At 41.9% G+C, this 14,976-nt stretch overlaps 1 protein-coding gene across 2 annotated transcripts; it reads right to left on the reverse strand.

Moving 5' to 3' along the window:
• Positions 1 to 6,503: 6,503 nt before the first annotated feature.
• On the reverse strand, positions 6,504 to 14,896 carry DERL2 (derlin 2). 2 transcript variants are annotated; one of them, XM_040243677.1, is made up of 7 exons: positions 14,735 to 14,896; positions 13,811 to 13,876; positions 12,045 to 12,118; positions 10,856 to 10,949; positions 9,715 to 9,910; positions 9,326 to 9,416; positions 6,504 to 7,021 (listed from the first exon to the last, which is right to left on the reverse strand). In XM_040243677.1, exons 1-7 carry the CDS (start codon positions 14,825 to 14,827, stop codon positions 6,916 to 6,918), a joined length of 720 nt encoding a protein of 239 aa, XP_040099611.1. In that variant the 5' UTR covers positions 14,828 to 14,896; the 3' UTR covers positions 6,504 to 6,915. The 2 variants fall into 2 exon arrangements, with proteins under 2 accessions (XP_040099611.1, XP_040099612.1); XM_040243678.1 differs by having other exon boundaries at positions 13,811 to 13,873; positions 14,735 to 14,861.
• Positions 14,897 to 14,976: the final 80 nt, after the last annotated feature.

Here is a 14,976-nt window from a genome sequence, read left to right on the forward strand (position 1 = left end):
TTGGTTAGCCATCATAATCAGTAAAAGAGTCCGAAATGCAGTACTTGGATACAGTCTCAAAAACGACAGAATGATCTCTGTTCAGTTCCAGGGCAAACCATTCAATATCAAGGTAATCCAAGTCTATGCCCCGACCAGTAATGCTGAAGAAGCTGAAGTTGAACAGTTCTATGAAGACCTACAAGACCTTCCAAAATTAACACCCAAAAAAGATGTCCTTTTCATTATAGGGGACTGGAATGCAAAAGTACGAAGTCAAGAAACACCTGGAGTAACTGGCAGATTTGGCCTTGGAGTACAGAATGAAGCAGGGCAAAGGCTAATAGAGTTCTGCCAAGAGAACGCACTGGTTATAGCAAACACCCTCTTCCAAAAACACAAGACTCTATATTGGACATCACCAGATGGTCAACGTTGAAATCAGATTATATTCTTTGCAGCCAAAAACGGAGAAGCTCTGTACAGTCGGCAGAAACAAGACCAGGAGCTGACTGTGGCTCAGATCATGAACTCCTTATTGCCAAATTCAGACTCAAATTGAAGAAAGTAGGGAAAACCACTAGACCATACAGGTATGACCTAAATCAAATCCCTAATGATTATACAGTGGAAGTGAGAAATAGATTTAAGGGACTAGATCTGATAGAGTGCCTGATGAACTATGGATGGAGGTTCGTGACATTGTACAGGAGACGGAGCAAGACCATCCCCAAGAAAAAGAAATGCAAAAAAGAAAAATGGCTGTCTGAGGAGGCCTTACAAATAGCTGTGAAAGAAGAGAAGCGAAAAGCAAAGGAGAAAAGGAAAGATATACCCATTTGAATGCAGAGTTCCAAAGAATAGCAAGGAGAGATAAGAAAGCCTTCCTCAGCGATCAATGCAAAGATAGAGAGGCAAACAATAGAATGGGAAAGACTAGAGATCTCTTCAAGAAAATTAGAGATATCAAGGGAATATTTCATGCAAAGATGGGCTCAATAAAGGACAGAAATGGTATGGACTTAACAGAAGCAGAAGATATTAAGAAGAGGTGGCAAGAATACACAGAAGAACTGTACAAAAAAGATCTTCATGACCCAGATAATCACGATGATGTGATCACTGACCTAGAGCCAGACATCCTGGAATGCAAAGTCAAGTGGGCCTTAGGAAGCTTCACTACAAACAAAGCTAGTGGAGGTGATAGAATTCCAGTTGAGCTATTTCAAATCCTAAAAGATGATGCTGTGAAAGTGCTGCACTCAATATGCCAGCAAATTTGGAAAACTCAGCAGTGGCCACAGGACTGGAAAAGGTCAGTTTTCATACCAATCCCTAAGAAAAGTAACGCCAAAGAATGCTCAAACTACCACACAATTGCACTCATCTCACACGCTAGCAAAGTAATGCTCAAAATTCTCCAGGCCAGGCTTCAACAATACATGAACCGTGAACTTTCAGATGTTCAAGCTGGTTTTAGAAAAGGCAGAGGAACCAGAGATCAAATTGCCCACATCTGCTGGATCATCAAAAAAGCAAGAGTTCCAGAAAAACATCTATTTCTGCTTTATTGACTATGCCAAAACCTTTGACTGTGTGGATCACAATAAACTGTGGAAAATTCTTAAAGAGATGGGAATACCAGACCACCTGACCTGCCTCTTGAGAAATGCTGGTCAGGAAGCAACGGTTAGAACTGGATGTGGAACAATAGACTGGTTCCAAATAGGAATAGGAGTATGTCAAGGCTGTATATTGTCACCCTGCTTTTTAACTTCAATCAAGATTGCCGGGAGAAATATCAATAACCTCAGATATGCAGATGACACCACCCTTATGGCAGAAAGTGAAGAGGAACTAAAAAGCCACCTGATGAAAGTGAAAGTGGAGAGTGAAAAAGCTGACCTAAAGCTCAACATTCAGAAAACGAAGATCATGGCATCTGGTCCCATCACTTCATGGGAAATAGATGGGGAAACAGTGGAAACAGTGTCAGACTTTATTTTTGGGGGGCTCCAAAATCACTGCAGATGGTGATTGCAGCCATGAAATTAAAAGATGCTTACCATGAAATTAAAAGATGCTTACTCCTTGGAAGAAAAGTTATGACCAACCTAGATAGCATATTGAAAAGCAGAGACATTACTTTGCCAACAGTCCATCTAGTCAAGGCTATGGTTTTTCCAGTGGTCATGTATGGATGTGAGAGTTGGACTGTGAAGAAAGCTGAGCGCCAAAGAATTGATGGTTTTGAACTGTGGTGTTGGAGAAGACTCTTGAGAGTCCCTTGGACTGCAAGGAGATCCAACCAATCCATTCTGAAGGAGATCAGCCCTGGGATTTCTTTGGAAGGAATGATGCTAAAGCTGAAACTCCAGTACTATGGCCACCTCATGCGAAGTTGATTCATTGGAAAAGACTCTGATGCTGGGAGAGATTGGGGGCAGGAGGAGAAGGGGACGACAGAGGATGAGATGGCTGAATGGCATCACTGACTTGATGGACGTGAGTCTGAGTGAACTCCGGGAGATGGTGATGGACAGGGAGGCCTGGCGTGCTGCGATTCGTGGGGTCGCAGAGAGTCAGATACAACTGAGCAACTGAACTGAACTGAAGAACTAAAGAGCCTCTTGATGAAAGTCCAAAAGGAGAGTGAAAAAGTTGGCTTAAAGCTCAACATTCAGAAAACAAAGATTATGGCATCCGGTCCCATCAGTTCATGGCAAATAGATGGAGAAACAGTGGAAAAAGACTTAAAAAATTAAGTGTCAGACTTAATTTTTGGGGGCTCCAAAATCACTGCAGATGGTGATTGCAGCCATGAAATAAACAGACACTTACTCCTTGGAAGGATAGTTATGACCAACCTAGATAGCATATTAAAAAGCAGAGACATTATTTTGCCAAGAAAGGTCCGTCTAGTCAAGGCTATGGTTTTTCCAGTAGTCATGTATGGATGTGGAGTTGGACTGTAAAGAAAGCTGAGCACTGAAGAATTGATGCTTTTGAACTGTGGTGTTGGAGAAGACTCTCTTGAGTCCCTTAGACTGAAAGGAGATCAAATCAGTCAATCCTAAAGGAAATTAGTCCTGAATATTCATTGGAAGGATTGATGTTGAAGCTGAAACTCCAATACTTCGGCCACTTGATAAGAGCTGACTCATTGGAAAAGACCCTGATGCTGGGAAGGCTTGAGGGCAGGAGAAGGGGACAACAGAGGATGAGATGGCTGGATGGCATCACCGACTCAATGGACATGAGTTTGAGTAAACTCTGGGGGTTGGTGATGGACAGGGAGGCTTGGTGTGCTGCAGCCCATGGGGTTGCAAAGAGTCGGACATGACTGAGCGACTGAACTGAACTGAGTGATATCTAAATGTTAAGTCTCAAATTGCGGACTTAAGAGTATAAAAAAGACCTCAAGTCCTTTTTCCCTAGTGTGCTTTCCAAAGTAACCTAAGGGAGGAGACAGGCTGCACATGGTTACAAGAGTACCTGGCAGGTGATATCAGCAAGTGAAATAACCTCTTAGTAGAGCACAGATCCTGTCTGTAGAAACAGCCACTAGTCATCTCTAGGCCATAGCTGCCATGCAGGCCTGGTTTTTCCAGATCTTCCAGTTTTTTCAAGAAAAGCCCCAAATGAAGGTTTCCATGTGAAATCTGTGAATTTAATATTGGCTCAAATTGAAAGAAAACAAAACATGATGCAGGCAAAACAGTCATATGCACAGGTAATTCATTCATAATCTTTATCCTAATGACCCAGCTATTCTGCAGCCTGAGGTAAGTGAAAGAGTTGGAAAATAAAATCCTCTATTGGCGTTAAGTGGTGTTACATACATCACCCCCTCTGCCAGTCCCTCAGGTTAGTAGTCTGAAATAGGCTCTCTCTCTGAAAGTAGGCGGCTTTCACATACAGATGGTTATAAGCTAATAGCGTTAGCATTCAAGGAGTATCTGGGCTCCTCTTTAAGAGGTGAATTGTCATACATGTTGTGCTTAACTGCTGTGCAATGGTCCACACCAGCAGAGCATGACCATGACCACACCAGCTGGCGGTCATTGCTGGCTGGCTTGTCAGACCACCAAACCCTGCCCTTGATCATGTTCAGTTGTGCTCCATCCCACTTTGACATAGTCACAAGCAAATAGGTACAAGCTTGCATACACGTACATTAATCCCTCTATAATTAAAAATGCCAGATAATAGTTTGCTGATCAATAAAGTATTTATTCAGCACCCATGTGCCAAGCATTGTGCCAGGCACTGTGGTAGATACAAAAATGTAAGAATTGGTCCCTGCTCTTAAGGAGCTTACATTCTCAGGAAGGAGACAAGACTAATATACATGTACCAGCTAAGAACAATATAAGACAGTTTGGTCTAAGAGTATGTTGTACAGCCTTGAAGGGTCATAAGAATTCAGAGAAGACAGACAATGAAATGGGCCCTACAGTCAAGGTTTGCAGAGGAGCCAGGAATTGGGCCAGGCCTTGAAGGACGGAAGAGAATGAAACTGAGGTCCCTGTTAGCTAGAAGTAGGAGTTGAGGTTCAGAGGAAGACAAGAAGTATGCATTTGCTATGTGGGCTTACTAAGAAGTTACTGTGGATTTCCAAGCAGAGAAGTGACTTGATTATACAAAGTGCAACAAATTTTATGCAAACTTGTAAAACAGGAAGTAGTTTAGGGGTAGACAGACCGCAGAACACTGACAACAATGGCAATATCATGACTAGCAACATGGATGGCACTTACCTGTTAAAGGAAAATGGTCACAACATAAAATGCAGACTACCAAGGACAGATGACAATTCTAGGAGGTCCTTTACCCAACAGTAACACCGTTTCCTAACTTTCAAAGGCCTCAGAGACAGAGTGAGCATTTCGTTGCCGAGATCTAGGACTCAGGTGCTCTCTGCTTAGAGACTAAACAAGAGGTATGAAAGATACTAGGACACACAAGAGGGACACACAGGGGAAAGAACAAGTGGAAGGAAGAAACGAAGAGAAATCCACAGTGGAAAAAACACAGCAAAATGTATAAAGTGTTATCTTCTACGGAGATGCAATTTGTTTTTTTAATGAACGTATACTGTATTTCTACAACAAAAAAGCTATGCCTTAGTCAGATGCACTTTTCAGTATTACTGGTGGAATCCAGGAATCCTTTAAATTCTGTGTAGGTCAGGTAGATTAGTCACGCAACTCCGTGTATTGAATCTCACTTTTTGGTTAACTTAAGAAAAAGACGTGTGTTCTGGAAGAACCTAACTCCAAAGTTAACTAAAGGAGAACAAATTTAACTAGAGAAATCTATTTCTAGCCCCAAAACAAAAACCCAACCTTCTAATTAAATTCAAGCTTTCTTGAATAGACAAAACTTAAGATTCCCATAAGGACTATATATTCTAAGATTGGCATTTAAAGATTTTAAGTCACTTAGGAAAAAAAAAAAGCAGTCCCATTAACCCACATCCCATAAAATTGCAACAACCATATTCAGTTACTGACTAGCAGCATGTACTTATATTAGGTTCCACTACTGACATGTATTCCATTGAAAGATATGAAAAATACTTTTCATTTCACAAATGATCTGAAAATTCCCATTTAAGATGTTTATTATGTTTAACCTAAACCTCATGTCCATCTTTCCAAGAGAACTCTCACACTCTGGAAAACAACCACTTAACCAAGCTGGAACTATGGGGGAAATGTTTCCAGACCTACATGCTGTTTGTTAAAACAATTTGAATTAATCTCTTTTCTGGGGTATTCATTCTATTCGAGTTCTCTGACTTACACAGTCTGATAACAAACTTGTTGAGCCCCCAGGAAGTGAACAACTGGGGTAAGTACTTACTGAACCACTGCTGACTTCTGTGAACCTGTCCTGTTTCTACCTGGTTAGGAAGGTAAACCACGTACTTGGCTCTGAAGGCTTCTTGGCTTTTCATGAAGCCAAGTGATAAATATTCACAAGCCAAAGACCCAGGACTATGTATCCTTGTATTCACTTTTCTGGCTCCAGAATCAACATTCTAACTCATTTCCAGCTTTAAATGTTGTTTTCCAAAATGGTGGCTGTGACTTGCCTTTCCCTGGATATTTCCAAATGGAGTAATAGAGTAAATAAATGAGATGCTGCGTTAGCATCAAGCCTAACTGACTCTCCCACAGCAGAATTCCAGGATCTAGAACACCTAGATCCATCCTATCTTTCCGCCTCCACCCCTTCCCCCACATTGTCTGATACCTTAAAGTATTATAAAACACAAACGGAGAACAAACTATCTGGGCAACAGAAACAAATCTTCTTCCCACTGGAGCTGGCATTCTGGGTTAGTAAGAGGTGTGCACAGCCACGGCATCTCAGCCATGTATTTCCAATCTTGAAATCCAGTCGAAGGCCATGAAGACACAGGGAGAGCGGGCATGGAGACTGCTCTGAGCGCAGACCTGTGCAGGAGAGCTAGGAGACACAGTGATAATTTAAAAGATCACACACAAAAGCTTTAATTCAGTGAGAGAGATGGAATTCAGTTTTATTTCGTCCTCTCTGAAACTTCCATTTACACCACGGCCTCGTCTATCAAAGAGGAGGAGGAAGAGGAGAAAAACACTCTGCCCGTCACCACAGAACTCAAATACCAGGTACTCGTTCCTAAGAGGCGGCGGGCTATTTGTTGCTCCAGTTTTTTGGCTCCGAGAGTTCAGACATTCAGTACCAGTGTAGTGAGGAACCACTGGCGAACTGCTGGAAATGTCTTCTGGGTGAATCAGTGTGCCATTTCATAAAGTGCTTCTGGAGTTAAAATTCTTGTTGAGCTGTCAAAAGTGTCCACACTTTTGCAACACAGAGGATAAAAGAATCCCAATGGGTGTGTCACTGAGTCCTTCCCAGCTGGGTCATGTTCTTGGCACTGCCGCTTTAGCCGCCCAGGCGCTGGCCCTCACCCCAGGCAAAGCCTCCTGGCCGCTCTTCAGGTAGTGGATTATAATTTGGATCTTCATCTGGTGTATCAAAAATAGCCTTCCTAAAAGACAGGCAACAGATATAATTTGTCCCAGGGTCACCTTAGGTCCTAAATTCTACTCCGAGATCAAAAAGATCCCATAGCGTGTCCACCAATGGATAAGGCACACTTCGTCTGCCTACCAATGAAACAGTTCTCCTATTTTGAAAGTATTCATAATTATTGCACATTTACATTAACTTTTACCTCCTTTACTAATTTTTACTACAAAAGCAATATATGGAATCGTAGAGAAAACAGGAAACATATGAGCAAGACATCCTCAATCCCCAGAGATAATTATGTTGGTGTTTTCAATATTCTTCCAAAATGTTTACGTATGAAATTTTACAAAAGTTAGATCGCACATGTTGAGAAGTACTTCAGAGCCAGTGGGACAATATAAGCATTAAAGTAAACAACAATGTTAAGGAATAATAAGCCATGAATAAACTAAGAAACCATGGATTCTTGCAGATATAAATGAACTCAAATTTTATAAGAAAAAGGATGTTTTCCATAGTCTCAAAGTACCTCTCCACAAAATATTTAATGACAAAGGAGAAAAAAAAGTAACTTTGCCGTGGAGAAGCCCTGCAGGTACCTTAATCAAGTAATCAAAATTAGCACCACTCTGGCAAATTCAACAAACTGCAACCCTGTGCCAGCAGGCTGTAATTAGAATGCAGTATCACTTCTCTGATGTTCCTGCAAAGGACGAAAAACCTGAACCTCCATGTGAGGGAAAATCAGACAAACCCAAATTGAGAGATGTTCTTCAAAAATGGGCTTACAATTTTCAAAAATGTGAATGTCATGAGGGTCAAAGCAAAACTGAGAAGCTGCTCCAAACTGAAGGAGACCAAACAGTCATGACGACGAAGCGCAACACCTGAATCTGAGCTGCATTCTTCTGCTATAAAAAAATCCGCACAATTTCCCTAAGTGGAATTGGGTCTGAGGATTAACGTTTCTTTCCAGACTTTGACTGTGTAGAAGAAAATACACATTAAAGGGGATCATGGGGCAGCAGGTTAACAATTCACTTTCAAACACTTAAGGTCCTTTGTACTGTCTTGCAAGTTTCTCCAAGTCTGAAACTGTTTTGAAATTTTAGAAAAAAAAAAAAAAAAAGGAAAACGAGACACCATTTTACAGCTACCAAACTAGCAAAAGGTAAATACAACTTCTCCCACATTTTATGAAAATGTGGGGAAATGGACACATGGTGCTGGTGGAAACGTAAACCTGAGTATCCATTCCAGATGGCAGTCTGGTGACAAACCAAACAGCTATCCTACTTGTAGGAATTTACCCTTTGAAAACAATCATGGAAGTGCGCAAAGGATGTGCCGCTACACGGGCTACATGGATGTGTAGCTCAAGGGTGTTCACCACTCCAGTCATGGAGGGAAGAACAAGAAGGATGTCAGTGTCCATTGATGAAGGATGCGTAAATCGTGTTCCGTTCATACTGGGGGTATCATGCAGCTGTTTTAATTTTTGTCAGAAATTTATGATGGAAAAATGATTATATTATACATTAGAAAGCTATGAGATAGCATTTTTTAAAAAGTTTATAGACAGTCAAAGACTGATGAATACATATCAAAAAGTGCATCAAATCCCACCACTGTTATATCTATGTGGTGGGGTTATGGAGGATTTTACTTTCTTCTTTCAGTTATTCTACAACCAACATTTTATAAGAACTCACATTTTATTCCTTAAGTGAACTCTTCATAATGCAGTACACCCCAAGGACACAAAATTCTGGCACAGAAGGAGGTGCTATGAATCAAAGTTCTACCCTCAGGACACCGAGGTGTGGAAAAAGGAGAAGGGGTTGTTTAAAATCACACAGCTGGCTGGCACAACAGCCTGTGTCTGGTTTCTAGCCGAGAGCTGTTTCTACTCTACTCTACTTCACTGCTTCCCTCTACCACCTGTTTGGAAGACCAGACATTCCACTTTTAGAAACCCTTCTTCAGCCAGCTTTTTGCCACCTTGCTACTTCACATCTCTAAACTAAGACAGCAGGCTACATGGAACCAGCAGGCTCCTCCCAGGGCCAGGAGGTGCTGGTGGTCATGTGGGACAACAATCACCACGTTACCCTCAGGACACCCTGAGCCTCTGGCCACAACTCTGGCGCTTCCCACCCAATCTGAATGCTCCCCAATGGCAGCCGGATTGCTCAATCTGTAAATATTTACTGGCCTGAACTATGTGTGCTGAGAGCTTTGGGAGCCCCAAGAAAACAAGATCCTGGACCCTATCCTGGTTTATCTGCAAGAAATACATAACCTGGTGTTAAATACTCACAAAATAGATGGTGTTTTCAAAATTCTTATTCCGCCAGGTTGATTGGGAAATACATCTTCCAAGAAAAAATATATGTGTCCAACTGCAATACCTAGAGTCAACCAGAAATAAAGGATGAGGGAGAGGATTAGAATTTTGATTGCAGGTGTCTGTACCAATGGAAAATCTTTCTACTTAGGAAGAAATGTCAATATACTGGGATTCCCTGGCAGCTCAGCTGGTAATATATTTATGAAAAAGTTGAAAATGAACTTTATAGTCCTTGAGCATATAACTATCAAACAATCCTACAATAACTATATATGAAGGCCAGACAGAATTAATATGACAAGTATGACAAAATAAGTTTGTAAGTAAAATAATAGAAAAAGTACTGCCAAGAATCTTACCCAAGAGGTCCACAATGATTGAGTTCCCCAACAACAAGGAAAAGCCCATGAGCACCCAGGGTAGAAAGGGGGCCTGGAAATTCAGAAGGCCGAAGAAGTTCATGCGGACATACGGGTTCCTTCGGCTCCACACGTAGACAAGCATTATTGTAAAGGCCTGGCCTAAGAAAACTAAGCTCACAAACAAACCAAAAAGCTAGTGGTTGACATTAAGGAAAATAGCAACATAAATGTTAACAGGAAAGACTGGGCAAGAGAACTACAGATTGTATTCTAACACAAGTTTGAATTAGGAAAGGCAAGCAGTCGTTACATGTTTGGGGCGAGGCCGGGGGGCGGGGGGTGGTGGGGGGGATAGCCTGAAAATAATTACCCAGAGTGATCAGGCAAAAACCTGCTTAGGCACCTGGACTGTTGCTACTTCAACAATCTTCTACTTCTGCTTTCATGAAGTTCTTGCTTCTTTGGAATATATGTTAATACTCTGGTCAGTCATTACATGAAAGCTCATTCACCATGAGGACTCTTAGAAGTGAAATAAAGGCAGCTGGGGCAAAACCATCTTGTCAGACAGGGCTCCATTTAAGTTTGGTGACGATTATTAAAAAAAAAAAAAAAAAAACTATCAGTTTTGATGGTGACCAAATAAATGTCCTACCAACTTAGTTTAAAACTGAAGAATACCTGGGGAGTCCCTGGCAGTCTAGTGGTTTTGACTCCATGCTTTCACTGACGAGGGCCTGGGTTCATTCCCTGGTCAGGGACCTGGGATTCCACTAGCCCCGTGGCATAGCCAGAAAAAAAGAAAAGTGAAGTACACCACCAACCAGAATACCTCTAAGATTTCTAATAGTAACCCAACTGGGTTAAAGTTTCTCAGACTTGCTCACAGTGGAAAAACACCCTGTGCAACCTCTAGGCTTAGACAAGCTGTTACATAAAGCGGGCTGTAAAATAAACAGGAGCCTGAAGCTAAAATGGAGGGGGAGGGGGGTGGCGCGGGCGCAGAGAGTTGATACTTTTATATATTCACTCCCAGTCTCTAGCCTCTAGTGCACTTCGGGAAACAGATGAAAAGCTTTAGAAGAGGGAGGGAGTTCTTTAGTATTTTCCTGTATTTGTTCTATTCGTCGAAGGATACAGTCATTAAGAATCCACCAAAAAGGAACATAAATACAAAGTCTGCTGTCCGACCTCGGAAAGAGCCTTCTTCTAGCATTCGACAGTAACGATATCTTAAGTTCCAAGTTAAGAAAATGTTAGGTACACAAAAATGAAGAAAGTGAAATTGAATGTATCACCTAAGTACACTTGGACTCCCGTTATTTGTGAGAAGTCAAGACTTTGTTTCTGTGAGAGTGTTCGTGAGTGGTATTATTGTTACTTCTCTTTTTCCAGGCATTCTAGGCAATGGCTCTGTGTTTTACAAAAACCGTTCCTGACTGGGGAACGAAGCCAGATGTCACATAAACATGCTTCAAATCTGTATTGTCTTCCCATGTTCAGCCACACCACAATCTACACCATCCTTGCTTTTTCACAACCTAACTTGGTGGAAATCCCCATCAAGAAGCTTCATGTGATAATCTGCTTTTTTTAAGGCCAGGTAGTTAAGCATTTCTATACTTCAGTCAACAAGGAGGCATTTCGATGAAAAAAAATTTAATTATTAGAAACTTACCAGAATGATGTATCAGAGAGAAGACACAGGAATCCATCCCAGGGCAGGAAGCCTATTTCCCCTACAAGGCTCTTTGGCTACTGCAAATAAGCTGAACTGCAAATTCCCCTCTTCATCCAGGGGGTTGGGGCGCAGGAGAAATGCCCTGCCCGGTGGCCCCAATTACCATCTGACTACAGCAAAACCCTTCCTCTTTTTCAACAAACTGGAACATGGTGAGCCTGGCAGACAAAACACTGTCTTTCCAGCCAGCAGAACCAGCAACTGAGATCCAAGTAGATCTCAAGTTCTCCATCCCCCATGAACCCACTTCCAGGTTGGGCTTTATCACTTGGGACCCCTTGGTGTTATTTTGTAAGACCACCTCAATTAAATCACTCTGGTTTCCCTTAATCAGATCTGTAAGTGGCGCATGGACAGAAATGTAAACATTTTATAATTAAATACCTCCCATTTGAATAAACAGTGACCTACAAAGACCCTCAAAACATTACTAACTGACCAACTATTCTGTGTATCACTGAGCCAGTAGCCAGAAGTTACAGCTGAGATGGTAGCAAAAACAGCAGAGTTAATAGTTTCAAACTTAATACTGTATTTCCTAAGTAAAACTAAAGTTTCTATGCTAACCCCACTTAGTAAAGGATACAGAAAAATCATGTTAAATAAAAAATTGAATCCAACTGGCCCAAAAAACAAGAAATTGGTGATTAGCCTCCATATCTGTTAAAAAGAAAAAAAAAAAAAAAGAGAAAGACAGATTAAGTAAAACATACCAGGAAACATTTTCATATTAAGACAAGAGATAGCCTATGACTACAATGGTTCAAAGGCCAGAAATAGGTGATTCTATTTTCTAAACTCAAAAGTGAGACACACAATCTGACACTGAATTTTTGTGCCGCTTCAGTGAAAGTCTGAAAGATTTCACTTGCCCCTGGAAAGTTCTAAGCCTGACAGGACAGAAAACTTGCAATTGTGATTGTATTAAAAAAAAAAAACAACACAAAAATCCATACCATATGGTCAGGCAAATGATGGGAAAAGTGTGATGGCAAGACTAGGTTAATCTGCAGACTAGGAAACAGAGCTTTAATATATGTAGTATCACAATCTAATAAACAATCTCAAGATACCAAAGGAAATTACATAGAACATTTAACATTTAAAGTGTTTTAAAATATTATTATCTCATGTGATTTTAATTATCCTGTGAGATGAGGAGGCTGGCAATACCATCCCCATTTCACACATGATATAACTAAGAGACTTGGATGATTTTTAAATGGCCTGCCTAACATCACACAGCTTGTATAGGGAAACTCTGAACTCAAACCTAGAACTCCTCATTTCACACATGGTGTGAAGAGTTTAACCTCAGGCAAAATCAAGCCTTGTTTGGATGGAAGCTCCCAGTGAAGGGCTTGTGAGTAGAGAAGGAAGAAGGCAGTGATAAGGGTTCACGGGACTCCTTTATGATCATTAAATTCTTAAGAATTGCTAACTATTAAAGTTGAAACAACTCAGAATTGTTTACTGCATACTAATTGCATCCAGGATTGTAGAGTCCTCAGCCTTGTGAGACAGGCATATAAACAAGTGCAAGTATGAGATGAGAGATACAAAAAAAAGTATTTACAGATCTCTAGGGACACAAAGGAGGATGAATCTGAGAAGGCTACACAAAAACTGCATACTGAAAGACAAGCTGGGGCTCAACGGGTACAAAGTAAATGAAACACCTCTGTGACAGAGGAACAGCAGGTGTAGAAACAGAATTACTGGCTTTTGGGTCTCTCTTACTTTGACTATGGCCAATATGATGATCCTAGAACAAAAAAACGCATCCCTCTTTAGCATTCTAATTACTGGAAAGGACCGTCTCTCACTGTAATCTAATAAACTGGCGTTTTCTTAGATGCCAGTCTTTGTGAAGATGATGTGATCCCTGGGAGGTGGATTAGAGCACTCATTGAGTTTCTGAACTGGATCACAGGGATAACACCAAGGTGGTGACTGTGCCACATGGTGCTGGATGGACAACATATGGACATTCTCTCTGACTCTCCCTGGACAACTAGCGGATCCAGTCTCCTCTCAATCTATAATACTAAATCTGAACCAGTGATTCCTAAATATAGGAACTGGACGCATCAAATCAAAACCATATAGGGAACTTTATAACATAGCCTTGGTGATTCTCATTTGGTATATGCTGAGGATCTTGAGACTCTCTTTAAAAGTTCCAGGCTGCAGAATCATTGCTTTGTACTCCCCCACTGCTCCCCAACACTTATAATCAAATATTCCCACTGAGTTATTTGAGATAGTATATGGCAGGATTAGCTACTAAAAAGTAAGAAAAATAAGTTTAAAAACTGTAACATTAAATGGCAGTTGTGATGGGCCACTTACTTGAAAGTGTTTAAAGATTAATTCAGGATTGAAGTACAACTGAAAAGGTGTGATCAGTTCCAACTGCTGAAATAGAAAAACAACTTCTTCAAGCAAGTCAATCAAGAAACAAAATACCATCATTTACTACAAAAGACTAGTAGTTCTGGCAATTTCCCACTCTCAGTCACTTTGAATTATTTAAGGTTTACTTCTTAAGCTGGAGGAAGGTTGGTAAAGAGTTCTCTAGAACTGGCACAATTCTTTACGTTCCCCAATACCTAACACAAAATAAAAGTCTGTTGTTTCAATAGCTGAGGCTGATGTGAAGGTATGGCAGGCAGGTGGTAATGTCTTAGATTCAGGACAAGTAAGACCAGCTGCTAGGATTACGCCCAATACATGGGCACCACCTAAAACAACTGTGTGAAGCAACACAATTCACTCGAACCAAGACTCAATACCCTGCCACTGTGAGGGCTGAGTACTTCCAGCCAACCTCTATAACAGACTCTATTTCAAGACTTTTCCCGCTCAACAACTTCCATCTTTCTATTTTCAACGTCTACGTTTCTCCACTAAGCGGACCTTCCTCCCAGTAGTCACAAAGGATCATTTTGTGGATCTGAGAACACCATCAGAGTTCTCAGACACGTTTCCTGGGTGGGCGGCTCCCGCAGCCCTGACTTGGTACAGGTCCTGCCTTTATGTCTCAGAAACTGACCCGCAGTCCTGATCCTCCACCCCTTATGGAACGGCACCTCTTTTTCTGGATCACTGGATAGTACTTAAGGGGCGATTCGGAACCCCAGAGTGAGCCCTGTACGCTTCCACCCACCCTTGAGACCAACCCCTCTGAGCTTCCCCGAGGCCCAAACCCCAGTTTCCCGAGGACCCGGGCATATCCAGTACAACTCATGAGAAGCTGGCGCTGCAGCTGCTCACCACAGCGGCGGTGGTGAGGACGCAGGCGGTGGTGTAGGCACGGCTGACCGGTGGGATCTGCAGATACTCCAGCCGGAGGCTCTGGTACGCCATCTTCCCCACCGCCGCCGGCCCCCCCACCACCCCACTTCCCCTTCCGCCAGTCCATCCCAGCGGCGGGGCGGGATCAGGGCGGAACCAGAGCGGGGCCCTCCCCGTTACGCTGCTACCCAATCAGCGCTGATCAACCGTCCAGCCACCAA

This window comes from Oryx dammah, unplaced genomic scaffold (genome assembly GCF_014754425.2).
Source record: "Oryx dammah isolate SB20612 unplaced genomic scaffold, SCBI_Odam_1.1 HiC_scaffold_8, whole genome shotgun sequence".
NCBI classification, from domain to species: Eukaryota; Metazoa; Chordata; class Mammalia; order Artiodactyla; family Bovidae; genus Oryx; species Oryx dammah.